At 34.3% G+C, this 27,529-nt stretch overlaps 3 protein-coding genes and 2 pseudogenes across 12 annotated transcripts in view; 3 read left to right on the top strand and 2 right to left on the bottom strand.

Moving 5' to 3' along the window:
* Positions 1 to 271: 271 nt before the first annotated feature.
* Sl (small wing phospholipase C gamma 1) lies at positions 272 to 7,856 on the bottom strand. Of its 5 annotated transcripts, XM_076437391.1 has the most exons (21): positions 7,524 to 7,624; positions 6,632 to 6,827; positions 6,319 to 6,438; positions 5,772 to 5,921; positions 5,480 to 5,618; positions 5,014 to 5,176; positions 4,391 to 4,704; positions 3,989 to 4,195; positions 3,449 to 3,869; positions 3,067 to 3,378; positions 2,809 to 2,990; positions 2,561 to 2,738; positions 2,430 to 2,495; positions 2,064 to 2,255; positions 1,765 to 1,986; positions 1,484 to 1,690; positions 1,016 to 1,397; positions 805 to 944; positions 622 to 729; positions 460 to 540; positions 272 to 388 (listed from the first exon to the last, which is right to left on the bottom strand). In XM_076437391.1, exons 3-20 carry the CDS (start codon positions 6,320 to 6,322, stop codon positions 520 to 522), a joined length of 3,408 nt encoding a protein of 1,135 aa, XP_076293506.1. In that variant the 5' UTR covers positions 6,323 to 6,438; positions 6,632 to 6,827; positions 7,524 to 7,624; the 3' UTR covers positions 272 to 388; positions 460 to 519. The 5 variants fall into 5 exon arrangements, with proteins under 5 accessions (XP_076293506.1, XP_076293505.1, XP_076293508.1 ...); XM_076437390.1 differs by lacking the exon at positions 6,319 to 6,438 and having other exon boundaries at positions 7,612 to 7,856; XM_076437393.1 differs by lacking the exons at positions 5,014 to 5,176; positions 5,480 to 5,618.
* A 618-nt stretch (positions 7,857 to 8,474) lies between these two features.
* Positions 8,475 to 11,311, bottom strand: LOC143215334 (rho guanine nucleotide exchange factor 39). The gene is made up of 9 exons (XM_076437402.1): positions 10,927 to 11,311; positions 10,726 to 10,849; positions 10,505 to 10,635; positions 10,203 to 10,424; positions 9,933 to 10,119; positions 9,433 to 9,845; positions 9,207 to 9,344; positions 8,939 to 9,103; positions 8,475 to 8,861 (listed from the first exon to the last, which is right to left on the bottom strand). Exons 2-9 carry the CDS (start codon positions 10,820 to 10,822, stop codon positions 8,694 to 8,696), a joined length of 1,521 nt encoding a protein of 506 aa, XP_076293517.1. The 5' UTR covers positions 10,823 to 10,849; positions 10,927 to 11,311; the 3' UTR covers positions 8,475 to 8,693.
* Positions 11,312 to 11,457: 146 nt separating this feature from the next.
* Positions 11,458 to 27,529, top strand: part of LOC143215329 (membralin) — a 114,038-nt gene continuing 97,966 nt past the window's right edge. For 2 of the 6 annotated variants that reach the window (XM_076437398.1, XM_076437395.1), the window contains exons 1-8: positions 11,459 to 11,663; positions 12,465 to 12,889; positions 12,973 to 13,208; positions 13,303 to 13,522; positions 13,909 to 14,047; positions 14,160 to 14,394; positions 14,485 to 14,575; positions 19,590 to 19,647. In XM_076437398.1, the coding sequence (XP_076293513.1) occupies positions 12,617 to 12,889; positions 12,973 to 13,208; positions 13,303 to 13,522; positions 13,909 to 14,047; positions 14,160 to 14,394; positions 14,485 to 14,575; positions 19,590 to 19,647 (1,252 nt within the window). In that variant the 5' untranslated portion in view covers positions 11,459 to 11,663; positions 12,465 to 12,616. Of the gene's footprint in view, positions 11,664 to 11,695; positions 11,817 to 12,236; positions 12,256 to 12,464; positions 12,890 to 12,972; positions 13,209 to 13,302; positions 13,523 to 13,908; positions 14,048 to 14,159; positions 14,395 to 14,484; positions 14,576 to 19,589; positions 19,648 to 27,529 lie in introns of those variants that run through there. The other 4 variants (XM_076437400.1, XM_076437399.1, XM_076437396.1 and 1 more) reach the window with 4 other exon arrangements.
* LOC143215333 (cytochrome P450 9e2 pseudogene) lies at positions 20,333 to 22,972 on the top strand (annotated as a pseudogene).
* On the top strand, positions 23,184 to 25,629 carry LOC143215331 (cytochrome P450 9e2 pseudogene; annotated as a pseudogene).

Below are 27,529 nucleotides of genomic sequence, written 5' to 3'. Positions count from 1 at the left end.
AGATTAGTATTTTGAATATTATTTTGCATAAACTTGCAAAATGTTTACAGTATAAGATTTACAACTTTTTTAATGCATCACTTTATGATGCAAAATCATTATTGGATTCACATAATAACTCTCTTATAAATACATATTAGCTCCATTCGTCGTTCAATACTGTAATAACTATTTTCCTATGATATTTTGGGTACCGTATGTAACGATAAAATTTCTAAATTACTTATACAATTGATTACAGAAGTAGTAATATTTCTTCTCATAATCATAAATTTCAATTTGAATTATAGCCCTTGTACATCGCGCCAGTCTTCTATGAAGATTTGTTTATCTATGTAAGCTTTTGATCGATACATCTCGAGTAGTAGTATTCGCATCAATTGGAAACCTGAGTAATCAAATGTTTATTACTATAAATATACAAACGAACTTTAAACTATATTCCATTAAACTGTTTACCTCTTTCCAATCCTGATATGCATAAAATATTTTAGGCCTTCATCGCGATTTAGCATTGACTTATAAACTATGCGAATGCGTCTGAAACAATCATATACAATATATCATGAAAAGAATATTCGTGAGAATAAAATATCAATCGTAATTAACTTTTAGGCTCACATTTGATGATGTAATTCGCAGATGTATTAATAACGATGCAAGTTCTAGGTCTTCACTGTAATTATTTTTTAATGTGACACTTCTGTAGCCTGACCGTAAACATCGTACCTAATTACAAAGAAAAAACATTTTATCTATATACCATCAGTGATCTTAAAAAATACTTTTGTAATTTATGCATACGGGATATGTGGCTTGTCCAATAAAGTTACTATCCCCAAACATATCCTCATCCTGTACAACAAATCGTATGAATGCAAGGTACGGATTAGCAACTTCAAACTCGCAAGACTCATTCCACATGGGATTGAATCCGTTATCAGCTACAATTTGAATACAGTTATTGTATAAATGTCGAAACTGTTATATATACATACAATGTTTTTTTACTTACGTATTGTTTTAGTTGTTAATTTTGTACCACTATCAAAATCTGCGCCTATAATTTCAATCTCTACGAATGGACTGGCTATACCTCTTCCCGATCTCATTAAATGTCTTGCGCCAATAATTTTTAAATGAAATTTGAGAGATTCTATACCATGTAAGCAACTTTTATCTTGTGGATTAAAATCGTCCCTAAACATAAATTCGGGTTTTAAAATGTAACCACAGTTGCCATTCTCTCGAAACTTTGTCTGATTGAGCTGCATTGATTTATCGCCAGTTTGATAATTTAATGCTACCATTTGACAGCCAGAATTCCATATTGGCACAGGACTATAATTAGATGAATCAATGCGTTGTCCTTTGGGATAGACTCTGCTAAACTGAATCTACAGAATTACATATTTAAATAATTGTAGCTTCATTTGACTTTCCAAATTGTACCTTACGTTATTGTTATTTTGCATCACTTTACCTGATGGTATTTTGAGAAAAATTTACTCTCTTGTTGACACATAAGTTTCTCAGCCTTTGTTTCAGGGAAGCTACTCATCTCATTAAATATAAAACCTTTTGTTCTTATTCTTTCTAAATTAAATGCAACTGATCTACAATAAACTATTAAATTTGACATTTCTTTTGCTATTCTCCATGCACGTTCCATTTCTTTGTGCTGATTTTCCTAGAAGAGAGATGCGAAATGTGAAAATGTAATTAATCATTACTTTTTGAAATCGCGAGAATGTCCATACTTACTCTAACACTAGCATTTTGTGCAGTTTCTTTAATACTAGACATCCATTCTAATGCTGTATCTTTGGATGAAGTTGCAACTTCGAACACTGTACACATACTGGGATTCTGAATTCTTAATATCCATTCTAACCCAGGTCTTCCACCTACTCTCAATTCAACAACAGCACCCATAATATCCAGTGAACCTTTTTGAAGATTACCGAACATCATTGAATCTGCTGACTGAAGGTGACAATACATTAATAATCATTATATAAAAGTACAAAAAGAAGAATTCATGTGACAGGAAATGCACTTACATCTCCCTGGCTATCTTGAGGTTCTATTTCCTCTACATAATTAGCAGGAAACCAGTGCTGTTTTTTGCCACCGTAATCTCCTCGCCACCAACCACCACTTTCTCGATGTACATTAGTTATTATAGCATGTTTTACTAAGGTTAATTCATCATCTCTTCGGGCTTTGTAATCATAGATAGCTTTCACAGTTACCTTGAAAACGAATGAAATTTATTAAATTTTTTGTTCTTGCATAATTCATTATTGCACTGCGGATTTTGTGCATTCATGTAAAAAAATGTCCCACTAAAATTATTGCAGAACAAAATTAATTTCTAAGTAGTTTCCTTTTCCAAAATCCGCAGTGTATTCGTTGTTGTGACTCACTTTTGATGTAAAACTTGTAGGATCCATGTAACCAGGAATACCATAAACAGAACCATCATCAACATCCTGAATTTGAAAGAATAATTCAATGAATATATTCATTTATGAGTGCATAGTATTAAGAAACGTACCAGTCCCATTCTTCTAATGACATCTTGATTTACAGGATGACTTAATTTAATTTTTTTATACAATGGATTTCTTTCGTAGTAATTGATTAATTCGACTAAGCTTTCAAACTGTACAGTACCAAAGGTATATAAGCGTCCTTCCTGCTTAATTCTACAATGCTTGATCTTTTTCTCTGCTCTACAAAAAGATAAAGAAATTCAAGATATTATTGTTTTCTAAAACGGGGTAAAGCTTTAGGACATTTTACCTGAACGAAATGGCATAAGAGTTGCTTTCTTTTTCACTAGGTCTGACTAAAAATGCACCATCAGTAGGAATACGTTTTAACATTTCCTCTGCTAAGGTGCGAGTACAATCTGCATGCCACCATTCTTTCTCTTCGTGTTTATTTGGTTGTGGGACAGGCTCTTGTAGCGTGATTAAAAATTCCTATTTGATACGCAAGACTAGTTAATTAAATATGCATGTCATCAGAAGCGAAATAAGATATCTTGTTTGGCCTTACTTGACTCCGCAGTGGATAATTACGATAATGTGTAATTAGGCTATACAAACTATCAAAACAATTTGTGTCAATGAGATAGTATTGCGTTTGACCCATCTCTTGCTTGAGCTTAATACGACAATGATTCACTTTGCCTTTACGCCAAAAGGAAAGACAGTAATCTCCTACAAATGTTACACATTGCCTCACCAAAAAAGTACCATCACCCAGATGCGAATAACGTCGTAATAATTCTTCTGCTTCCTCTCTGCCTCTTGCTAATTTACCATGAAACCATTTCTCTCCAAAATGTAATTCATCATTGGGCACACCCTTTATCACAATAAATATTAGAATTTAATTTAGTAGCTGTTGTTAATACACTTATACTATGGGTACATACATCTGTTGGCTGTCGAATAATACTTTCTTCGTCGTCATCATGCTCAGTTTCTTGTGTTCTAGAAAATGTATCTGTATAGAATAACTTTTGTTGTGTGAGCACGAAAAAGTGTGGATTCCATTCCCTATCGACAGGATCTTCAAGATAAAGAATACCATTTGTCACAGTATTTCTGAGATCCATTTCTTGCCTGCTTTCATCATTTCGAACGAGAAACGACGTCTCGTCAACGCCATCAGGTAATTTTTTATGTTTCAATATGATTTTTCTTCTTAATGTATGCGGTGATGGCAGACAAGTTTCATTTTTATCTATAGGTTGAGTTAACAGCATGTCACCGAATACTTCTTGCATTGTAATTGCCATTTTACGTTGTTGAGGCAAGGTGCAATTGTCCTCAATAGACAAAATTACAGGGTAGCTACGCGAAACATATACTTATCAGAGATGTGCAAGAATCCGAAAATGTTGGGTCGGGACTTATGACTTATTATGACTTGACTTTTACCATAAAATTTGAATAAATTTGTTTACACTTACTCAGAGGTAGCAAAAGCATGCTCTTTAATGGTTTTAATGACATCCAGAAGTTTTATTTTTGTGGTAAGTGTGTGACCATGAAAAATAAATGGCATTCCATCTGGTCCATCCCAGCAATCAAGTTCTATGCATCTGCAACCAGATCTTAAAGCACGTACATATGCTTGACAACTGCTTTCACTGCTAATCTGATCTCCCATTAGATACCTACAGATACATTAATCTAATTATTTCTCTTCTTCATTGTAATGTTTCCAAGCAATTATTTTCTGAACTATTCACTGTTGTATGTTCCTTTTAAAATTAAAATTAATGTATTTCGAGAGTTCTGCTTGAATCTCTTTTGTTTCAATAATAAACAATTCAGAAAGCAACTGCGTTCATTTTAGAAATGATTCTTACGTGTTATGTGACGAAGCTATCCAATAATGTGCGAGGGGTTTATTCATGTCTTGGTATATTCGAGAATATTTGGAATCCCAAACTGAATTTTGTTTTGAAAATAAGAAATCGATGAATTCAGAAAACGTAAATTGTGGTTCTTGTACATCTCTTAGAGGATCTTGTAAATAGTCTCTAATAAAACATGAAACTTCTATCTCGTTATTTCCTAGTGGATCCTGCTGTTCAGTCGTTAAGAAGTTTTGGAAGTCATGAACACTAACAAGTGGCCCTGTTTTAGAGTAATTCAAAAGTTTAACCCAATCTGTAAAATTCTGTAAAAATAAATACACAATCTATACAGAAAATAGACAAAGAGATTACATAATGATAAGAAATTTGTATCAGCGCAATCACCTACCAGGAAGTATTTAATAATTCTTCAAACTTTACAATTCATTGCTAAGAATTATTTAATCAATTTTTCAATAGCAAGAAGAATTTCTATTGTTATCATTCAAAAGAATACTTTTAAGCTTCTTTTTAATATACTACAATCATCGAGAATCCTATCAATGGGTCTCCGGTAGGTAAAGTATTAAGGAGTATACATATATCAATAGTATGATAATATAAAAACTTACATTTTGATCAAACATAAGTTTCTGATAAAGTACAACAAAATCATCGAAACCAAGTTCGTTTCTGTTCATTGTATCTATTTCTTGAAAAAGCTCCCGCAGTCTGTTTGTTGCTACTTTACAATTAACTCTGGGTAAAAATGCTTTTACATCCTTCAGTGTAACTCTATGAATGTAAAGTACTAAATTAGACAAGTATAAAAATAATAAACTGGTATAAAAACATTGAGAAAATCTCTGTAAGACAGATACATACACCCACGCACAAACATAATAGGGTACCTCATTTCAATTCATCCACGAAATAATCTACCAAACTATACATTTTTTCAACTAACGAATAGTTTAGGAGATGATCGCATAGATGAATTAAAATGAGACGTACTTTACACATATGTATAATCTAAGAGTAAGATTCTAAATAAGTAAAAATCTAAAAGTAAGAGTGAAGAATTATAAATGTCTTTACGTTTCTCTTGAATTTTCCATTGCATAAAACTCTTTTCTTAGCCATCTTTCGACTTGTAAAGGATATGGAGTTTTTATTGTATCTTGAACTAAACGACGTAGCCCTTTTACCCAAAGTTCACATTCTTTTTCACTAAGGGCTGAAATAAATACATAAAAGCAGGTGCATGCAAAAAATATACTTCGGGAATAATTTATGTATTAGACAATAAAAATATAATTACATAAATAGTGAAAAGAAATATTGGGACAGTCATTGATACAGTAACGGATATACATAAGAATATATTTACCAGATATCGAGAGTGTTTTAAGTCGGAATTCTGAACCATAATACACAACAAAACATCTAAGATTCTCTGTTCTCTTTGCATCTTCTGGCCATTTTTCAAAGTCCTTAGAATGTTTTCCTACCTTAATTTCCTTAATTTCTCTAATCTCAACTAAAATTAAAAGAAATATACAATTTTCTTTAATATGTACTTAGAAGAACTTCAAGAAGTATAACAAGATGTTTATACTACAGCATATATAAAATGTTTCATTTTCTCAGTTTACACGTGATGTACTAAGTGCATTATGGAAATGTGATACTAGAAAATAAAATGAATTACTTCTACTCCTAAATTAACCCATGATGTCCAATAGGGTAGACTTAATATATCAACAGTATCCATGGGCATATTTGTTTGTAGATCAAAAATGAAGGAAATGTCCACTAAGATACATATGATGTAATAGCATTTTATATACTATTCAATTATAGAATTATCAGATTATAGAATATTACTATATGAAAGTCGTTAATTGGTTTAGGTTGTATCTTTGTCTTAAACTCACCCATATACACTATTCACAAGGACCTTTCCTTCACGTTTTTGACCTATAACTAGTATCCTCAGATAATATTTTGCCCATTTTTGCTGTAGATATATCTTCATAACCATGCAAAATGTGTGCCTAGAACGTTAGGTCGTATTTTATTTGAACAATATTGTTACCAAGTAAGTGCATATAGCTTAATAAAAATTTTACTTGATAAGGTCAAATGTAATTCTGCTGATAAACGATATCAGTAAGTATCAGTGCAACTACAAATTCATATTTTCTTATAGATTAATGTTCAATTATTGGACAGTTTAAATGTTTTTACCTGAACCATCGAAAGGTCTAAATGTTGCGCTTCTTGCCCAAACAATTTGTCTAGTTTCTCTTCGTATCATAAGGGTCTTTTTCTCTGGTCTTTTCCTTGGAAAAAATTTTGTTACTATAGTCCCCCTTTCGAGCTGACTGATGACTTGCTCCATTTCAGGAATTATACCGTTCATGTTGAAAATATTTTATACTCTCTATAACAAAATGTAAACTATTTTACTTATTCAGATAAACAAGTAAAAATTACATATGCAACAGTAATCAATAAAGACATGCACACAGGTACGATTTTATAAAAAGAACAAAATCTTTGAACATCCAAAGATGAATATAAATCGAACATTTTCACAAATTAATCCAATCTTTTATTAATTATAGATAGAAAGGTAGATTGAACAAATTTTAGATTGCGTATATTCAAAGGACAAACAAAATTTGCTTTTAACGAAAAAAAAATAATTATTTGTACTTGTTTCAACGATATTTGTATACTTTATTTGCTACTCTTTATGATTATTGAATGACATACATTTGATGTTTACCATATGTATATGTTTATGTACACACAATTGTAAAATACTCTATAAAATTTTTTATCCTTACTTTTTTTTTAACGAAATATATTTGTTTCAAAGCGCAAGCATTTCTAAACGAATACAATTTTGGAGATAAAATCGTAGATTTTATGAAAATTAATTTTATTATAATATGTAAACATAACCTGCATAAAATTCACTTTAAATTCAATGTAAACGTTAACATATAAATTTGAGAAAGAGAAAAATTACGTTTTCTAACATATGAACCGTCTATAGAAATCTATAAGTTATGATTTAACATTAAAATGAAGTTTCTCTTTATAAAGAGATTGTTTGACTTCAGAAACATACTCTTTGTCGCATTGCTGATTATTATCTTTCTTACGTGCACGTGTTATCTTTCTTATCTATAGTTATACACTTCTTAGATCTGTCCTACCTGAATCAGAAATGATATTTTTTTAATTGTGTGATAAAAAATCCGATTCTTTTATCATTTGCAGGTATCGGTCATGACATGACTCCGTTTAGACAAGTCTGGGGACTTTTGTTATAAACTGATATATTTTTATATTTGTCTAAATGGAACGAGTGAGTATCTTTTTTTAATAATAAATAATGAAAAATACATATTATTCGCATTTTTATCTGAATTTAATAACCTTTTATAACGAATCGTAGTACTGTGTCTTTAATCGCATTGACTAGTTATTTGTTTTTTAACATTTCTTACTTGAAGAAATATAGGTATAAATAGATATAGATATACACCAATATACACGCATTGTTTGTACTTTGTACACAGAGAGGTACACAGTGTGGTGTGTACAGGTGTGTACCAGTGTGTACCATACTACACACATATAAATACACATGTATGTATTGCAAATCGCAGAATTATTCAAATATTCATAACAATAAGGTTCTTACGTTTAACTCTGAAATTGTGTATGTATATCTCTATTAATTATCAAGGAAATTAATTATTATCATCAGAGAGGATATCCTCTCTGTTATCATCTATCTTAGATTACAAACATCATATAAAAGTAGAAATATTTCACTTAAATGTCATATGAACAATCGTATGATGTGACTGATATCTTCAATTGATTTAAAATCGAAGACCAGATTGAAGTAGTACTTATATACAGTAATTGTGAAATCGTAACAATTTCTGACCCACCCTGTATACAACATAAGGAAAGATAATAAAAGTTCACAGCTAGTACAACGTATTCTTAAAATGATTATGATGGAATTACGATTTAAAAGAAAGGTTCAAAATACAAAATGTTTTATTTTAAAACATGAATTGTATGTAAAATACATATTATTTGTCAAATACATTGCTGTACAAATATTTTTGTAATTTACTGTATATCTCTTAAACCAGTGAATCATCCTTATTCTTATCTTTGAAATGTTTTTTATACAAAATTAGTAAACACACGTATACAAATGAATTGCTTCATTATGACATCATATCTTTTATCAGAGTTAGATATCATTTCAATTTTGTTATCGAAATCTAAAAAATTCTCTTAACGAAGATCCAATAGATGAAAAAAGTTCACTGACAGATTTAAATGTTGACGTAGATTGTTGTTCAAAATTTGAAGATGCAGCAGGAGATAAATATGATAGAGCAGTTTTTACAGAATGTTCATTTTCTTTCCCTCCAAAATTCTGTAAGAAATATAAATGAATCGGTAATGCACATTTTTCTTACTATTGACCAATAATTCTGCTATATTGAAACTTACACAATTAATATTTCTCAAACAGGGTTCAACATATTCTGTGTGGTCACCAGTTTTGAATCTCTTTAATCTTTTTAGTAGTACGAAACAGTTATTTTCTAATTGGACACCTGCATCTGCTTCACTATCCTTTTTTAGATACATAATTCTTGATGCATCTAAATTGACCTGTTAATTTAAAAAGAGTAAAGTTATGTTGATGTTCGAATTTCTTTAAAAGTAGAAAGAAGCACAAAGAACAATTTTTCCAATAAAAGAATGATATATCAACCTCGGTTTGTCCATCCAATCTTTTCCTTTTGCCAGTAGCTAATGGTATATTCTCGGATGGGAATAAATTAAGATTGTTGTGCCTCAATGGTTTCCTTGAACTGCTATCTTTTCGTAAAGTCTGCCTACACTCCGCATACTACAATAAAGAAAGAAATTTCTTTCTTCTACATGCAATTGCATGTAATTTTGATACATAAAGTAATTAAGATCATACTTGATCATACCTTCTTTATAGAATTTTGTACTGCTTCTATCCATAAATTACTATCATCTTTCTCAGAATAAAGTAAAAGTGTTTCATTTAAACACGTGACACGGAACAGTCCACCACCCAAAACACATTCAATTTTACACTTATTCAATGGTAAAACGCAACAAACAGTTAACGAGTTTTCTGGATCTCCTTTGCAATATAATAAAGTATCGCTGAGAAGAACAAAATATCTTCTATATGCAGAATTTCCTCGTCTTGACACTCTCATTAATGCACCTTGTTTAATCAACTTTCTACCAGGTTTTACCAGATTAATTGGATTTACAATACATTTCTGAAGTTTTAATAATTTTTGTGCTTCCTCGTGCTCTTCCACTAAGGCATTTATATGTCTTGCTGCTTTCTCAACTTCCACTAAGCACACTACAAAGTTCATTTGGTACATATCACTAAATATTGAAAGAGAATATAGTTGAAAATAAGCTAGTTTAATTTGTATTTTATGTTTACCTTGTAAACGATTATATTCTCTATGTTTATTAGGAGTATGTTGCAGGACTTCTTGTAAAAGTAATTTATACCTAGGTACCCTTTGTATAGGCGTAATTAATAATGAAGGTAACTTTCTACCAACCTCTGGTCTTGATTCTTGTTTACTAATAAAATCTTTGAACTTATAGTCATTCTCTTGTTTCATCTGAAAACAAATATTTCTTATATAAATAATATTCAGGACGTAAAAATAATTTTCGATGAAGAAAATGTGAAATAACACGTTACCTGTAATAAAGATAAAATTTGTTCAAAATCATAAGCATAAACAGAATATAATTTAAAAAATGGTGCAAGTTTATGAAACGCACTAGCAATATTCTGTGGGTCTTGCTTTAATTCCTTTACTAACTCCCCGCTAACATTATACAATGTTTTTATATTTTCAGACAACGTTGAAAGTAAAATGTGGTCTAACAATTTTTTTTCAATCATAGGTTGTACGAAGAACTGAAAGAATATAAAATTATTTCAATTCCATTGATAACTATGATCATTATCAAGTATATATAAATACAAATAAATTGAACCTCTGTTAATATTTCTAATTGTCGCAAATAAGTAACTTCTGTTGTTAAAATTTCTTGAATAGCATGATATCTTAAATTCTGTTCCTTTTCTTCTAAATACTTCTGATTACTTTCATTCAGATTATTAAGTACTGAAAACATACACACACACACACATTAAATTATATATTTAAAAATTATTATATATACATTTAGATAGGCAAATAAATTATGCAGTGTACCTTTCATTCGACTTCTCATACTTAATACATTTCTATTGTTTATTATTGCTTTTAATTCAAAACTTAAAGGTGTTTGTGGCGATACTGGTGAATTCATAATTCAGCAATATTAATTTGTTGTAATCTGAAATATATAAAGTAAATGTTTTAATTTTTATGTATGTACATGATATGTTAAGTCATAAACAAATTTTCATATACCTCAACGATATATCTATTTGTATAAAATTATACAGAAATATGTAATAATATTCTTGTAATGAATTAAAGTAATAATACTTTCAGGAATGTAACATCGGTTACAATACAAAGTTTGAGGTCCGTGTTGTTGTATACATCAGTAGTAAGTTTTGTTGTTTCATTTCGATGTGTTTCACTTGGATTTAAAATAATCGTATCTTTGAATAGCTTTATTTGTATAAAATTATACAGAAATATACTTAATATATATAGTAATATTCTTGCAATAAATTAAAGTAATAATACTTTCAGAAATGTAACATCGGTTACAATCAGTTACAATTGGTTACAATCAGTTACAATACAAAAATTTGCGGTCCGTGTTGTTGTATACATCAGTAAGTTTTGTTGTTTCATGTGATGAAATCGTGCTATTGGTCGATCAACAATAAAGCACTGCAAAGCGCCAATAAAAATAAACGGGACGTAGTAGGGATTTTCAGAGTCAGCAGTTTATAGAATTTAATAGAATTTTCTAGCTTTATAAAGTTGGCAACATTACGGAGCTAGGGACTAAATATACGTGTTGCGGAATATCAAAACATATGATGATGAAGTGACAATTTGACGAAAGTCGAATTACATACTTATTACTGACAACCTGTATTTTCACGAATTTGTTATTATCTTTAGTGACATCCAAAGGAACTATATCGTGGAAATATAGCATCAAATTAATTGTTCTGCTTTCAATCAAGGTACGATATGGTTGATTTGTCTTACAAAATTGTCAGCGGTCCCGTGTGTCAGCTGTGAAATGTCATGTCCGGATTTTAACGATTTATTAAAAACGGAATGTATGCATAGAAAAATCTACCATGAACAATGTTTTCCGAATCTCTTTGTGACATGTAATTAATATTTTAAATTACTTAATTACGTAACAAAATATTTTATTGTTACACATTGCTTGCAATAACTAGTACATTTTATGGATAATCTCGAGAGAAGATTAATATATTTGAAAGCTGTCATTAGTTTGTAATGAAACATATAATTGTCACTTTAGGTTATGGTCCCTTAAATAGCTGTGTTGCAGGTTATGTTCCACGTTGGTTATGATTATGCTCCGAATTTCCTATACGTAATTTATGCTACCTGTTTCATAAATGTTAATATTTCATTTTTGTTCTTCCCTCGTATTGAAATATGAAATGCTAGGGAGTTTTGTTTATTTTGTTTCATGTACAATATATCTGAAAAAAATTATTAAAAAATTGTTTTTGAAATATTGTACATATTTACATACAAAGCAGTAATAAATATGTGACAATCTGCTATCTTTTGCAAGTGAGAATGTATTTTTTATTATACTTATATATTATATATTTTTATAGTTATATTGTAGTTTAATATGTAATATGTTATATATTTTGAAATTTATAACTGATATACTTATGTGAGATTAACGTGAGATTAAATAAAGCATGTATATTTAAGGAATATATAAAATGTGAGATATTTAATGCTGTATAGTCATCTTCCTCTTTCTGTTTCAGAATATTGAAAAGCTGTTCTTGAATCTGGAAGCAAACATGTACATCATGTATACATACATACATTTGAAAAATATAATGCATGAGGCTTGTGCGTGAACAATCTGTTAGATACACCATCACCTATTGAAAATAAATATTATATAATATTTAAAATGCCACAAGCTGATGGTGGTGCCATACCAGTAATAAATAATCAGAACGGTGCATCTGTACGTAATAACCCTAGTGGTAGTGATACGAGTCGGAGGACTTTAAATAATAATAACATGGATAATAATAATATGAGAAATAATAACAATCTAAACCCATTAGTTAATGTTCGAGACAGATTGTTTCATGCGATATTTGTCAAGGCAGCATTAACTTATGCAAGGGTGTTTCCAAGGCGCGTCAGACGTGTGATAGAATTCATAGTTTTGTTAAAGGTGAGTCATCTTCTTCTTATTCTGTTAACTTTATAAAGAAATAATACAACAGCGATTATACAATTATGAATTATGCATTTCAGGCAATATTAGCATTTTTCGTGCTGGCTTATATCCACATAGTATTTTCACGTGCACCAATTAATTGTTTAGAACATATAAGAGATGATTGGCCACGGGATGGTATACTAAGAGTTGAAATACTTCGAAACGGAGGAGAAGACTATAGTATAGAAAAAAGCTATGCTAAGGAAGAGAAACTGAGACAAGAAAAAGTTGATAATTTAATTAATGTTTTAGGCATATTACCTACAGATGGGTAAGAGGAAATTCACTCTCTACAAATATTTAATAAAAAAATATTAATGCATTTTGTCGTACATACTATATTGTTATCATTATTTCATTAACAGATTTATAAATATTGAACCATCCGCCGTCGACGAAGATAGAGATGCTGGTAAAATATCTAATGACGAACACCACGATAATTTACCGTTATATGAGAAAGAAACAGCTACTAAAACTGTTTCTGGTGAGGCACAAGATCCAAATTTAAGTGTAAGTAATACAACAACAAGTCCTTCATATTCAACGAAACTTTGGAATGAAGTAGATACAAACAGTAAGCAAGTAGGTACCAATAATTGAACAACTCAAAGATAATTTACAGTAACTTTTCGAAATATTCGAGAACATTTCGGATCCGGGCACTAGGAAACAGGAAATCATTCGAATTAGGTTTATATACTTCTTAGCTTAGCGATTTGAAAGATTATATTCTAAATTTATTAATGTTCATGTAGGTTCGCCCTCAGAGGGTGTCTTACCAATTAAAAGATACTCTATACTATACACATGTTTAGAATCTATGTATGTTGCTGGTTGGACCTACAGTGACCCGATCATCATACGCTAAGATTAAGAGTGAAACTGTCGAATCTTTCGAAGCGTTACTATGATTACATTGTTTTGACTCGTTGTTTTTCATTTATATCATTTCTTACTTAACATTCCAGACATCCGATGAAAAAATAATACAATTAATAAACGTACTAAACAATACTGGAACGGAAGATGTAAATAAATCAAATACAGAGGATGTTATTCAACCTTTAAAGGAACAAAACTCTGAAACTGATAAAGCATCTAGATCAGGTAGAGTAAAGTTATAATAAAGTTATACTAATAGTATATATACATATACGTATATATATACATATATTGGAATACTGCGATCAATATTTTTTAAAACTGTTTACGTTTCTAGATGATGGTTATATCGTAGAATATTCATTAGAATATGGTTTCTTGAGATTATCGCCTGTTGCCAGGCAAAGGTTAAACATTCCTGTGAAAATTGTTACTTTGGATCCTGTCACTGATAAATGTTTTGGCGACGCTTTTTCAAGATTTATACTCGACGAATTCTTGGGATACGATGATTTATTAATGTCGAGTATTAAGACTTTGGCGGAACACGAGGACAATAATGGTTTTCTAAGGTACAAAATTTGCGACATAATCAAATTCCTTACATATTTCAACATTTCATATTGAGTACAGCTTACAGGTTCTTCACCTTTATTTTACAGAAACGTTGTAACTGGAGAACATTATCGATTTGTAAGCATGTGGATGGCTAGAACTTCGTATCTTGCTGCATTTTTCATCATGTTAGTGTTTGTAAGTATACATTCTCAATTGGAATATATATAGTTTTTGGTGTCATCGTAATTTAGACATCTACTTGTTTGCATGCATTAGGAAGTCTTTCATTTTCGTGGTTGTTGAAATTTGTCCGTGTCGGGAAAACAAATTGAATTATTTGTATTATAAATTATGCATCAGAGTATCAGATGCAGGAGCGGCGATGAATCTGAAAAGCTCCTAAAGTTAGATTTAGTTGCATGCGCTACGTGTTTTCGATCCGGATATATTCTTCCCCGTCGAGGGGATGGTATCATACATATCCACGCGACAAACTGGTACGTGTAAAAGGATACGGCAATCAATTCAAAGTAACGCACTGAGGTAGTCTGCGTTAGACCCTCCCAACCCCTGCGTCCTCACGTTCTGTGATCCCTTTGGAGTTGAACCAGCGGGCATAAATCAACGTTATTAGGGGCATCGTATTCGTTACAGAGGCCCCAAGCCGGTAATTTCGTATCAAATTGTCTCCAAATAAGTTGTACTGTTACGTTGTTAGTCAAGATAATGATTGCAAGGAATTTCCAATCGGTAAAATTGAAAAGCTTGTACCTCCTCACATTCAAACCCGGTTCGATCGTCCCTAATTAACGCAACAATAATTTATTCAAATTCCCAATCGATGAGACAAGAACGTTAGCCTTGCAATTGAATGTTGATCTATCGAAACGTTTTGCTCTTCGTTTTTCTTCGTGGTTAAACATGTACTTAGGGCATCCTCGTTAACGGATAACTTTTGCCGTATAATCAAAGACATAATCATATCAGTGCATTATCGGTAGCCACGTACCAACATAAACAGCGCGGATGCCAGATGGCTCGTGAAATTTCGGGGTATTCCCCGGGTATTAGGAAGTGATTGGATCATACACGGACCAACAAATAGCTTCGCTCGTACTTAATGGGTTCACACCGTCAGAACAAATGAGTAATACTACATGCCACTAACCATGATTCAAATGCAATGCATTGTACGGCGGGCTACATCTAGTCCATATCTATGTATTCACGGTAGATATAGTGAAAAGCCAATTACTCCATGCATGAGTAATTTTACCAGAAGAAACGCTCGAATATATTGACGAGGTTGGACGTGAGGGAGAAATAGAGAGGGGCGGAGGGTGGCAGAGAGTGAGAGGTAGATTATTTATTAATCCCGGTTAAATATTCGAGCGAAATACATCGGGTCGCGAGTTCACTTTTACAGTCTCGGATTTGAAGCCCTTTAAATTTCGATATGCAATAATGTCTCTATATATGTGAAAGAGATGTACATACACGATATTTGTTAAAAATTTATATCCATTGCTGTAGGGTGTAGCCTTTGAGTAGAATCAAGACAATAGTGATAATCTATAATAACAAAATTTTTTTTATCGTCAATTATCTTTTGACGAGGCTTCTATGAACATACTTGTCACATTTTTTTTATTAAAACGAGACCAAACACGGCCGGATTTAGAGCATGCTTGTTCCACTGACGTTTTAGTAGAATCTCCTTTATCCGAACTGCTGATACAAATTGTAGAAGTAAATACGATGCAAATTGTGTCGTGTTTGGCGTCATATTAATCAGAAAATGTCACGGATGTATTAACAACAATTTCACAAAAACGAAACAATGCAAAGCAAGGTTTCGTCACAGAATTAGTATTGTCTCACGATACCTGCTTCATTCCTCTGCTTCGTTGCACGCGTATCAAGGAATACGGTCGGTACACTACATACGAGTGACACCTCGGTCCTCAAATTTTCCCATATATCGAGGCACTACCGTACAACGCTAGATTACATTGCGCGGTTCATTTAAAATTCAAGCATCTACACGAGCAGGGAGTTAGTTACAGTCGTCCGCTGTGACGCAACGTTCGCTACGTCATGATTACGTTGATTGGTCTCGTTACGTTCGCAAATCATGGTTCCGCGAGTGCACCATCGGAAAGGCTGAAAGGAACGGTTTTGTTTAGCGCCGGGGCTAATTCTTGCGGACCCCCGACCGCTGTACAAGAATTACTAAATCGATCGAACCCCCTCAATTGAATTCTCGTCGGATTCTGACGATTCAATTTGCCCGACAATTATCGTTAACCCAGTATTTTGAATTAAATACGTTGTTACTCTTTCATCGAGTTTCCGCGTAATATCACGCGTACAGAGGCCTGGAGAACGCTTTGAATGTACTTGTAGTTGGGGAGAGGGGAGGGGATCGAGGGTCGAGGGTCGGGGGGTCGGGGACAGAGGGTGAACCCCGTGCAACAACACGTGAATGTTACTCCAGTGCTTGGAGTGCCACCTGGAACCACCCTCGGTCAACCCACCGTAAAGTCACGTGTACGGCACTGTCGTTATCCGCGTACTACCCCGTATCTCCTGTGTCATGTGCACACAACATCGGGCCGATCTGTTCCAATACAATCCACCCCTGCAACACTATTCTTCTCCTCCTCTTGCCTCCTCCGCTGCCCTACCGGCATCCTTTTTTATTCATTGAACTTTTGTCTCCCGTTCCGTCTCCACTTGGAATATTTTCCACAACCCATATACCGAATGCGACCAACTCACCGTGATTCAATTCGCTGTAGTCGTCCCTTGACCCAGAAGAACCGGGTGTACTAGACGTGGACGAGGGCGGCTCTTTTCTTGTGTATCACCACTTTATTTATTGGAAGCTTTTTAATAGGCTTTTCAATAATCGTGTCAAGTTGAGGCTCAAAAATCTTTCTTTACACAATAATCTCAAAGGAAGTTAGGTATTAGATTACGTTATTAAGGGGGAGTTGTTGGCAACATGTGACAAGGCCACGGTCAAGGTCGTTGAATCTGGGTACTTGAAAATCAGAAGAAGAAAAAGAACATTCGAAAGTCACTGTCAACAGGTCAAACGGAAGATTGAGAGTCGATATTATTTGAAATGACGAAATACTGGAATAAACGCATAAAACGAACATATTCCATTAAAATTCTACTATCTCAGACGAGAGTAATATGGCTTTCTCACAAAAGATAGTATCAATGATATCATAGAAGACCACACGTTCGCCGCACCGACAACGAGCTGTGACATACCAGCACGAGAATCGTCAAATTACTACCAACGTGGGGGAATAGACAAAGGTGTAAGTTCGTTCGCTCAAGTACCATCAATTGACATACGCAGCAGGTTCGAACTCGGTGACCAACAAAAATTAACTGAAGAACTATCGTGTTGCAAACTGTTGAATCGACTACTGACTTCAAATATCGGATGTGTCGCATGGTGCCCTGTTTCAAAAGCGTTCTCAGCGAGACCCGGTTGCAAATTTCGAGCTTACAGGTATCTCTCCCCAAGAGGTGAAGCCAGGGAGTACCAGCCAGGGATCAGGCGGCGAAGCACACTGTAGGCGAGCATGATTTTCGGAGCATTTGTAAAATGGATGTGGCAAATGGTGTTACTTATTACAAGAGGACAGTGCCTGATGCGAACGTAGTTCTACACAGACCAAACTTCAGAAACATTTCAGCATATGATATTTGTGAAATGAATGTGAACTCGAATGTCACAGTACAATTTGGCTCGTAATGATACGGAGGAATTAATGAGTACAGTGAAAACATTGCCGAAAGACTGAACTATGAATACAATAAAATCTGTTGTGATAGAAAATTGACAGTCAGAATTGGAAGGATCGATGGGCTGTGATGATTTGGCTTTTCACAGTGATCTTGTACTGTTAGGTGTGCAGTCAACCACTTGCGAAGAGAGTTACCTGTGATAGAGACTAAGATAGAACACTATAAAAACAAAAGGAAAAGAAAACGATGTATGATAAATTAAAAGAATGTACAGATAATTTAAAAACTACTAAATAAATCCGTAAATTGTATACTTCAATTATCATCAAGTTCAATATGTACTTGTAAAGACATGCTGTATTTAAAATGAAATCCCTTTTTGAATGTCGGGGCTATTTTTCTCCGTTAGGTTTTTTTGCAAACAACATCGGCGCATCTGCAAAGCACGATTAAGCGGTCCCGTTGCTAAGGTCGCTCATTGCAAATAAATAGTAAATTATCGCCGGGGCGTCAGGTGCTAGTTCAATCCGAACCGATCGCAATTCAATTGCACTATTCGCTCCCAACCAAATAACCGTGCGCGTACCGCACGATTCGCAATTTGTTTCGTAACGTAGCTTTATTGTAATCCCTTCTTTTTTTATATAAAAAAAAACATATTTTTATTCATACCGGGCACTGATTTGCGCGATTCAATGGCCGAATAATCTTTATCAATATTACATTTCCGTCCGTACGTATTTCAGATACTAATTCTATTTGAAGAAAATTTTGTGGTTCGTAAAAATTATATACTTTTTTTGCTGTTGCTGTTATCCTGTATTAACATATGGATTGTTTATTCAGCTCGATAGTTCTAACTTTATGCGGTAGAGGTTCATTGCCTAATTTTTATGAAGCAACGCGTTGGTACGTGTTTCATTGTCCTGTAGAATAGATATCGTACAAAAAATGTACGAAGCATTTGCACAATTCGCGAAAATAATTTTTTGTTTTCATTCGTTTCATTTGCAAAATATTTTGCCGGACCACTCTGTCGTGATAGCTATGATTTTTTTTTAAATTTACATTCGTAGCCAACAGATAAATCAACGCTTAAATATTTTTTTAAATGCTCAGCAATTTTTATTACGTCTGCCGGAATTTGTTTCATAACCCGAGCAATATACCATACAATACAAAGGGATTTTAAAATTACAGTTTATCCCTAATTGTCATGGAGTTTTTACTGTTTCTTACAATGTTAACGATTGGAATAATTATCTTGACATTTAGGAAATAATTTAGAGGAATTGGATACTTGTTTATTTACTATATGTGTATTTTATGTGTGTGAATGAGTGCAAAAAGTACTGAATTTTAGGTGATAATTTATTCAATAATTCCAATCTAGAGAATTTACTGTTTATACTGTAACATAAAATTATTTTTATTTCAGACCATCTCCATTTCGATGTTGCTGCGGTATTCGCATCATCAGGTTTTCGTGTTTATCGGTAAGTGATTACTGATGGTTATATTAAACATAGTTTCACGTTCCTGTTCATTTCATCATGTTTAGTTGTATATGTATAATGTCCATTACCGTCGGATAACAGGATTTAAAAAAAAATGTATATTTCAAGCTTCAACATTTTTACATTTAATCTCGTTTTCGAAACGTTTTCGTTTTATGGATGAGCATTATTTGATTATTATTGATCCATTGTCAAATAACGGTTCAATTAAAAGTTAGATAAGGAACTCTGCAGAGTTATTTCTAAACTTGTTATTCTCCTGTAATATAATTACTAATATTCTTTGATAACTTGCGTAACTAAAAACTGAACTCTTCTGTTAAAATTAGTGGGGAATTTTGATATTGCAATGTATCATTGAATTAGTAGTCTCATCGATACATCTAATCCGGTTATCTTATCATGTTATTATGGATTATTATATCACGACATTGATTCCATGAACTTTCTTTTCTGATCTTCGTCTTCATTTTGTTATAATTGACCACGGTAAATCGGTTTGATAAGATCAACATGTCTACCGTCGCCACTAACAAATGAATTGCGACTCATGTTCCTAACGATACGTATAGGTCATCACTATACACTGCGATTACACGTTATCGTGACTGTATACGTAGTATACGCCGCGTTAATAACCGTCGCGCCTGTGGTATTGTGATCATTTCATGAGACGCCAGTCAGCAGTGTTATAACTCAGCTCCAGCCATGGAGTTGGTGTGGAATTGGTCCGCCTTCTTGATACTAGCGGGAACTCTGATCGTCATTTGCTTGACGAAATTTATAACAGTGTTACATCATCAGTCGACCTATTGGAAAAAACGTGGAGTACCTAGTATACCAAACCAACCATGGCGAGTATTTTTCCAGCGTATAACATTCTTGGACCTCGTCAAGGGCATTTACAACTATCACAAAGACGTCAAATACATCGGGACGATGGACTTCACTGTCCCAACCGCCGTGATAAAGGATCCAGAATTGATCAAGGAACTGGGCATCAAACACTTCGACCACTTCACGGATCATAGGACCTTCCCAGACGAGAAGGTGGAGCCAATTTTTGGGAAGAACATATTCTCCTTGAAAGGCGATCGCTGGAAGACGATGAGGACCACTCTGAGTCCATTCTTCACGTCCAGCAAGATGAAGTTGATGTTCGATCTGGTTTCTACATGCTCCCATGAATTCTTCGACTATTTGTACAACCATCCTGAGCTCTGCTCCATGGTGGATGCGAAGCAAACGTTCACAATCTTCACGAACGACGTGATTGCTACCTCAGCCTACGGCATCAGTGTGAACACTCTGAAGGACCGAGACAATGAGTTCTATAGAAACGGTACCAAGATTTCCAGGTCTTTAGGCTCTCTGAACATAATCAAGTTCATGTTGATACGAATATTTCCCCGTTTGTCCAAAATGGCCGGATTAACAGTGTTTCCTCCAGCGTCGATAGAGTTCATTCAAAAGATCGTCAGAGAAACTGTGAAGAAACGGGAGGAGCTTCGTATAGTCAGGCCAGACATGATACATTTGTTGATGCAGGCAAGGAATGCGCAAACAGAGAACAAGATCACCCTTGACGATATGGTTGCTCAGGCGTTTGGGTTCTTCATTGCCGGTTTTGATACAGTCTCCACCGCCATGTCCTTCATGACTCTCGAGCTGGTGAATCATCCAGATATTCAAGATAAATTGAGAGAGGAAGTAGATCGGTACCTTGCTGAGGATAATGGAGAGATTTCGTACGAGGCACTGTCGAAGATGGAATATTTGGACATGGTGGTTTCAGAAACGCTTAGGAAGTATCCTATAGTCCCTTTCATTGATAGAGTCTGCGTGAAGCAGTACGAACTGCCCCCTGCTGCACCTGGCTACAAAAGTACCACCATATACCCTGGCCAAAACCTTTGGTTCCCTGCTTGCGCGTTGCATTATGATCCACAGTACTTCCCTGATCCGGAGAAGTTTGATCCTGAACGATTCAACGAAGAAAACAAGAAGAACATTGTCTCGTGTACATACATGCCTTTCGGACTTGGACCTAGAATGTGCATTGCGAACCGTTTCGCGTTGATGGAAATTAAGATTATGATTGTTTATCTGATGCAAAAGTTTGTGATCGAGCCTAACGAGAAGACGAAACCGATTTTGACTAGTAGAATGAACTTCCAGATGCTACCGATGGATGGGTTCTGGTATTCTTTGAGGAAGAGGGATGATTCCCCTTTGATCAAATAAATATCTTGTATACCAAGTTTAAGATAACAGAAAATCTTCATTTAACAGAAGTTAGATGAATGAATGTGTTTCTTCTTTTGATAATGTTGGCAAGTCGAAGACAGTATGAAAATATTCTTAAATTGAAGTCCTTGTTGCGAAAATTGGATGAGCCAAAATTTAAAAAGAATTTTTACCTCAAATAATCAGCAACAAATATGTAAAACTTTAATTTAAATTTCTATTCTCTGTGCGACAAGAGAGTTTTAAAATAAATTTTATACTGTTCCTTTTTGTATATGAGAATGAGACTATGTCCATAATAATTTAAAATTATATTTCTATACAATAATGAACGCGTGGCCAACAATGACAAGTGTTTACGTGCTGATAATAATGATAGCTCTACACAATTAGATAAATATAATCTTTAATTTCATCATGATTTCCAAGAAATTGTAGCCACTTTATTGTTTCAAGTATTATTATATTGCAATTGATACATCTGTTCTTTTCGAACACCGATAACATAATTGATATTACTTCATTACGCACTGTATATTTTTCGTATTTACAGTGATGAAAATATGCGATGCCCCCTATTATTATAACAAAAACGTACCCTCTGATGAATCTTCGATTGATTTCTTTTGTCGTATATTTAGAATACTTTGAAAAATTATGATTACTACTAAAACTATTCATATATGCAGTGCCGTAACGAGGGCGTGGCGAAAGAGGCGCCCGCCACGGGCGCAACTGGGTTTGGGGCGCAAAACAAAGAATACCGACCCGGTTGAGGGTCCCTTGGATGCTTTTCAAATCTTGCAAAAAAATTACGAACTCTCATTACGAAACACGTATCCAAATCTCGACGTAGAATTAAGGATTTTCATAACAATGCCTGTAACAACAGCTTCCTGCAAACGTTCGTTTAGCAAATTAAAAATTGTAAAATCGTACCTACGTTATTCTATTGGACAAGAGCGATTAACAAACATGTCTATAAATGTATATGTATAATACGACGATATAATAGATGCGTTTGCAAATAAAAAAACGAGAACAATTACTTTATTAACATATACCTATCTTTTGTATTTCCTTTATTTTGTCGTCATTGAATATGAATAAAAATTTGTTCTTATTCAGGTTATAGATTATTTATTCATACAAATACCTTGACAAATACATCATTGTATATACACAGGTAACTCATTTTGATGAGGTTAATAGTATTTAATATATTGCATTTAGTAAAATTGAACTTGTTACATTAAAATTTTTAATTTTTTTGTCATTATTGGGTTACGGGAGCACAAGTTAGACACTTGCCACAGGCGGTTCATACCCTCGTTACGGCACTGCATGTATGTCACTGCAGGGAAGCATTTTTATAAATTTTCGGGTACCCCCGACTCAACCCGACCACTATTTACAAATAGACTACATAAATATTTGTTGAATTGGAAAAAAAATTTTTTGCAATTGAATAATTAAGATTCGCGTTAAGATAAATAGTCCTCACCAAACAGCTGATTCGTATTAACAGTTTAATTCGTGAAACTGAATTTGCAAGAATAGAAATTTTTATATCTATCTAGCAAAATAATCATTTCGCAAAACTGGGAGTTATTTTGTCAAAAGTGTCGCGTTATCGTTTCCTGTTCACCAATTTATCAATCGATCTACGATATCACGGGGTGAACGACCTGCGTATCTGATGCGTGAAAGCAATGGGATTAATTGATCCTCGTATCTGTTTTAACGATACATAACATCGAATGTAGTATTTCAAGTATCAAGTTTATCGGTCTCGATCTCGATAAAAATTGTTAACGCGTTGGCCGGCGTGTGACTCCTTGGTTTATTTTTTTCAATGTAATTGTTGCATCAGTTCAGTACTGTAGATTGCTATTACATCGCTGATCTTCCGGCGAAATAAAAAATTTTGTGCATCAATTGCAAAAAACAAAGTGCAAATTCTTTTCTTTGTAGATATGTTAAGAAATAGCGTCAACTTCTGCGAACACTCCGAATATAAACCATACATGTCGATGACCTCATATCTCGTTGTACCCATCCCCTCTTTCGTACACGCTGACGTGTGTAGGTGTAACTGTACACACGTCATACGCGGGTATAAAAGCCGGCAAAGAGCAGTGAGAGTCAATGCTGCTCATTTCCAACGATGGAGTTTGCTTCAAGCTGGTCTGCGTTTCAAATACTGGTGGTCACTCTCGTCGTTGTTGGTTTGACGAAGGTTCTGACGTCACTGTACCATAAACACACCTACTGGAAGAAACGTGGAGTTCCAAACACGCAAGAGTTACCATTCTCTAGATGGCGATGGTGGTTGTGGCAAGTGACATTCTTGGAATACATCAAGTTCATTTATACCAATCACACAAAAGTCAGATACGTTGGGACAGTGCAGTTCGGGCGTCCTACTATCATAGTAAGAGATCCCGAATTGGTCAAGGACGTCGCCATAAAACACTTCGACCATTTCACGGACCATAGAAGCTTGATCAGCGAAGAGTATGAACCGATCTTCGGTAGCAACCTGCTCTCCCTAACTGGCGACCGTTGGAGGAACATGAGGACAACCTTAAGTCCCTTCTTCACGTCCAGTAAAATGAGATTCATGTACGGCTTGGTCTCCAAGTGCTCCCACGACTTCTTCGACTATCTGTACCATCATCCCGAGCTCTGTTCCATGGTGGATGGCTATGCAACTTTCAAAAGGTTCGCCAACGACGTAATCGCAACGTCAGCGTTTGGCATCAGCGTGAACTCTCTGAAAGATAGGGACAACGAGTTCTACAAAACAGGAATCGAGATGGTCCACTTGTTCAAATCGATAACCACCCTTAAGTTCATGATGATGAGTGTGTGCCCTCGACTGTGCAAGATGATAGGACTATCGGTATTGCCGAAGTCGATGAAGAGTTTCCTCCGCAAGACTATCTCGGACACTGTGAGGATCCGGAAGGAACAAGGTATAGTTAGACCAGACATGATTCACTTATTGATGCAGGCTAAGGAGGAGCAAAAGCTTGTCGAACTCTCCGTCGACGACATCGTTGCTCAAGCGTTCATATTCTTCCTGGCTGGTTTCGATACCGTGTCCACGATGATGAGCTTCATGAGTTTGGAGCTAGCGATGAATCAGGATGTCCAGGAGAAGCTGAGAGAGGAAACGGATCGCTACCTTGCTGAAGAAGACGGAGATGTCTCTTATGAGGCTCTATCGAAGATGGAGTACATGGAGATGGTGATCTCCGAAACGCTGAGGAAGTATCCCACGGTTGCGATCATTGACAGGGTTTGCGTGGAGACGTTCGAGCTGCCACCTGCCGCACCTGGTTACAAACCTGCTACCGTGTACCCTGGTGAAAATGTTTGGTTCCCCATTCAAATGTTGCATTCCGATCCTAAGTACTTCCCCGACCCCGAGAAGTTTGACCCAGAACGATTCAACGAAGAGAATAAGAAGAACATTGTCCCTTATAGTTACTTGCCTTTCGGACTTGGACCTAGAATGTGTATTGGCAATCGGTTCGCGTTGATGGAAGTGAAGATCATGATGATCCACCTTCTACAAAGGTTTGTGATAGAGCCTAATGAGAAGACGAAGCCGGTGGTGTCCAAGAAAAATCATTTTCAGATTTTGCCGGATGATGGGTTTTGGTATACTTTGAGGAGAAGGGATGCTCAGGGAGGTCCTGTGTAATTATTGTTGTTAGATCTTGGATTTGATATTTTATTCATCTTTATACAGGGTGTCCCATTTCAATCAACAAATTCGATTATCTCCGGAACTATTTGTTATTGGACAAAAATGTTTCATACGAAACTTTTCTGTCTACTATTTTGCTTGTGAGTGTCCGCATGAAGGACACGTGAAGGTCACCTTTATTTTATTTTCATGGAATCATATCATTTTTTGTACACTATTGGATGGGTCTCGGTATTCCGAATAAAAATGTATTAACCTATTTACGTCGAAAAAACTATTTTACTTTGGGATATATTTTAATTTTATTTTAGTTTCGAACCCCCCGCAATTATTTTTGCGCGAACCTAACAGTATGAGAACATGAGTTCGGAGTGATGGGGCTCCACTGTATGAGTTTGTTTTATATCTAGAATCTAGACATTCAGTTAGTGTTGTGTAGGGGTAACGGGACTGGTATTTAGCCGTTCCATACGATAGTATAGGGAAAATGAAATACATGGGAATGGTGGTATCAGAGACAGTCAGAATGCACTCTCTTGTTGCGTTCATCGATAGGCAATTCACATTGAAATTCGAATTACCTTCGGCTGGATTTGGTTGCAACGGTGTAACTGTACACCCAGGTGAATGAGTTTGATTTTCTGTTCGCGTGTTACACCTGCACCTCAACTATTTGCTTGATTTCTGTGTATTCCGAGCACAATCGAAGCAATAATTTAATTTTTCGCAATTACCTGATCCAATAAATTCATTTTCATTGTATTTCAATACACTAACAGTCGAGCGCACGCGAGTAACGATTTCAAGCTTCAATCAAAAGTATAATAAATTGTTCGGCAATCCCAGTGTTAATTTCAGTTGCGTCGGTGATGAGCTGGAATTGGTTTACTACACTATAATACAGTGTTACGTTACAATGCTAGATTTAATCATCCGTATTCTGTTCGTATGATTATCGTTTTCGAACTCTAGCATGTATATCAGTTACGTAATCTCGGCATTAAAAATAAAAGGAACTGCATTGTAAGATGTTTTATGAAACTTTGCAAGTGTCCGTGACATTTCTTCTTGTAGTACACACATGAATAAAGAGAAGTTTATTTAATAATTCTTTATGATGATACACACATTGTTATTCATCCATTAGTTGTAAAATAAGAAATAAAAAATATATACCGAGGAATTTTGCACAACTATGAAATATTCCGTAAATTTTTTTTCACAGCCTATGATATTATATATTCACGCGTATTATTCATTTAAATATTACTCAACCATGCACAATTGTATATTGTTACAAAATTACAAACGAGGAAATTCAGTAACACTGAAGCAACATTTTTCCGATACGTGTTTAATAATAATTCGTTTGTGTTGTTTTAAACCTGTATGAGAATCTCTTTGTGGTTTATTAATTCGCATAACTCTGTACATACTGGTCTTACAAAACAGGTGAAATATTTTGGTGGTGATCATATTTTCAATTTAATTTGCGTGTTTTGTAGTACATATCAAGAATAAAAACAAGATAACGTTGTCTGTGACGAATTATTGTTACAGTTTAAATGAAACAAGGTTAACAACACCAGCGTAATTATAAATTTATTATGCTGCACACGTCGATATAAATTTAAACGGGAGTCATAAAAATGTTTCTGCTATGCTTGAAATCCTCGGAGCATATTGTTAATAACTCATACTGGCATATTGAATAAATTTATTGCATTAAGTACGCCAATTTTTTGAGAAACAGCCGTTGTCCTGGACAAAATATTATTTCAACTCTTACGCATTGTTTTAAAAATGAAATATGTTATTACATCACGATAAGTAGCAATATAATTTTTATAACTATCTAAAATCGATATTTCATGTAAAATATACAGAAAATAGTGG

Source organism: Lasioglossum baleicum, chromosome 13, assembly GCF_051020765.1.
Source record: "Lasioglossum baleicum chromosome 13, iyLasBale1, whole genome shotgun sequence".
Lineage (NCBI taxonomy): Eukaryota > Metazoa > Arthropoda > Insecta > Hymenoptera > Halictidae > Lasioglossum > Lasioglossum baleicum.
The sequence above is the reverse complement of the archived record's forward strand: the minus strand, read 5'-3'. Positions and strand labels throughout refer to the sequence as shown.

Excerpts from the sequence above, each read along its gene's own strand:
- Sl (XM_076437390.1), bottom strand. The coding sequence starts at position 6,806 with ATGAACGGTATAATTCCTGAAATGGAGCAAGTCATCAGTCAGCTCGAA. Across the intron at positions 5,177-5,479 it reads ATGGAAAATTCAAGAGAAAC|AGTTACACTGAAGGATGTAA; the intron begins GTAAAGACATTT and ends TTACATTCATAG. Across the intron at positions 2,739-2,808 it reads TCTTATGCCATTTCGTTCAG|AGCAGAGAAAAAGATCAAGC; the intron begins GTAAAATGTCCT and ends ATCTTTTTGTAG.
- LOC143215334 (XM_076437402.1), bottom strand. The coding sequence starts at position 10,822 with ATGAATTCACCAGTATCGCCACAAACACCTTTAAGTTTTGAATTAAAA. Across the intron at positions 9,846-9,932 it reads AGAATATAATCGTTTACAAG|TGTGCTTAGTGGAAGTTGAG; the intron begins GTAAACATAAAA and ends TGAACTTTGTAG. Across the intron at positions 9,104-9,206 it reads GATTGGATGGACAAACCGAG|GTCAATTTAGATGCATCAAG; the intron begins GTTGATATATCA and ends TTAAATTAACAG.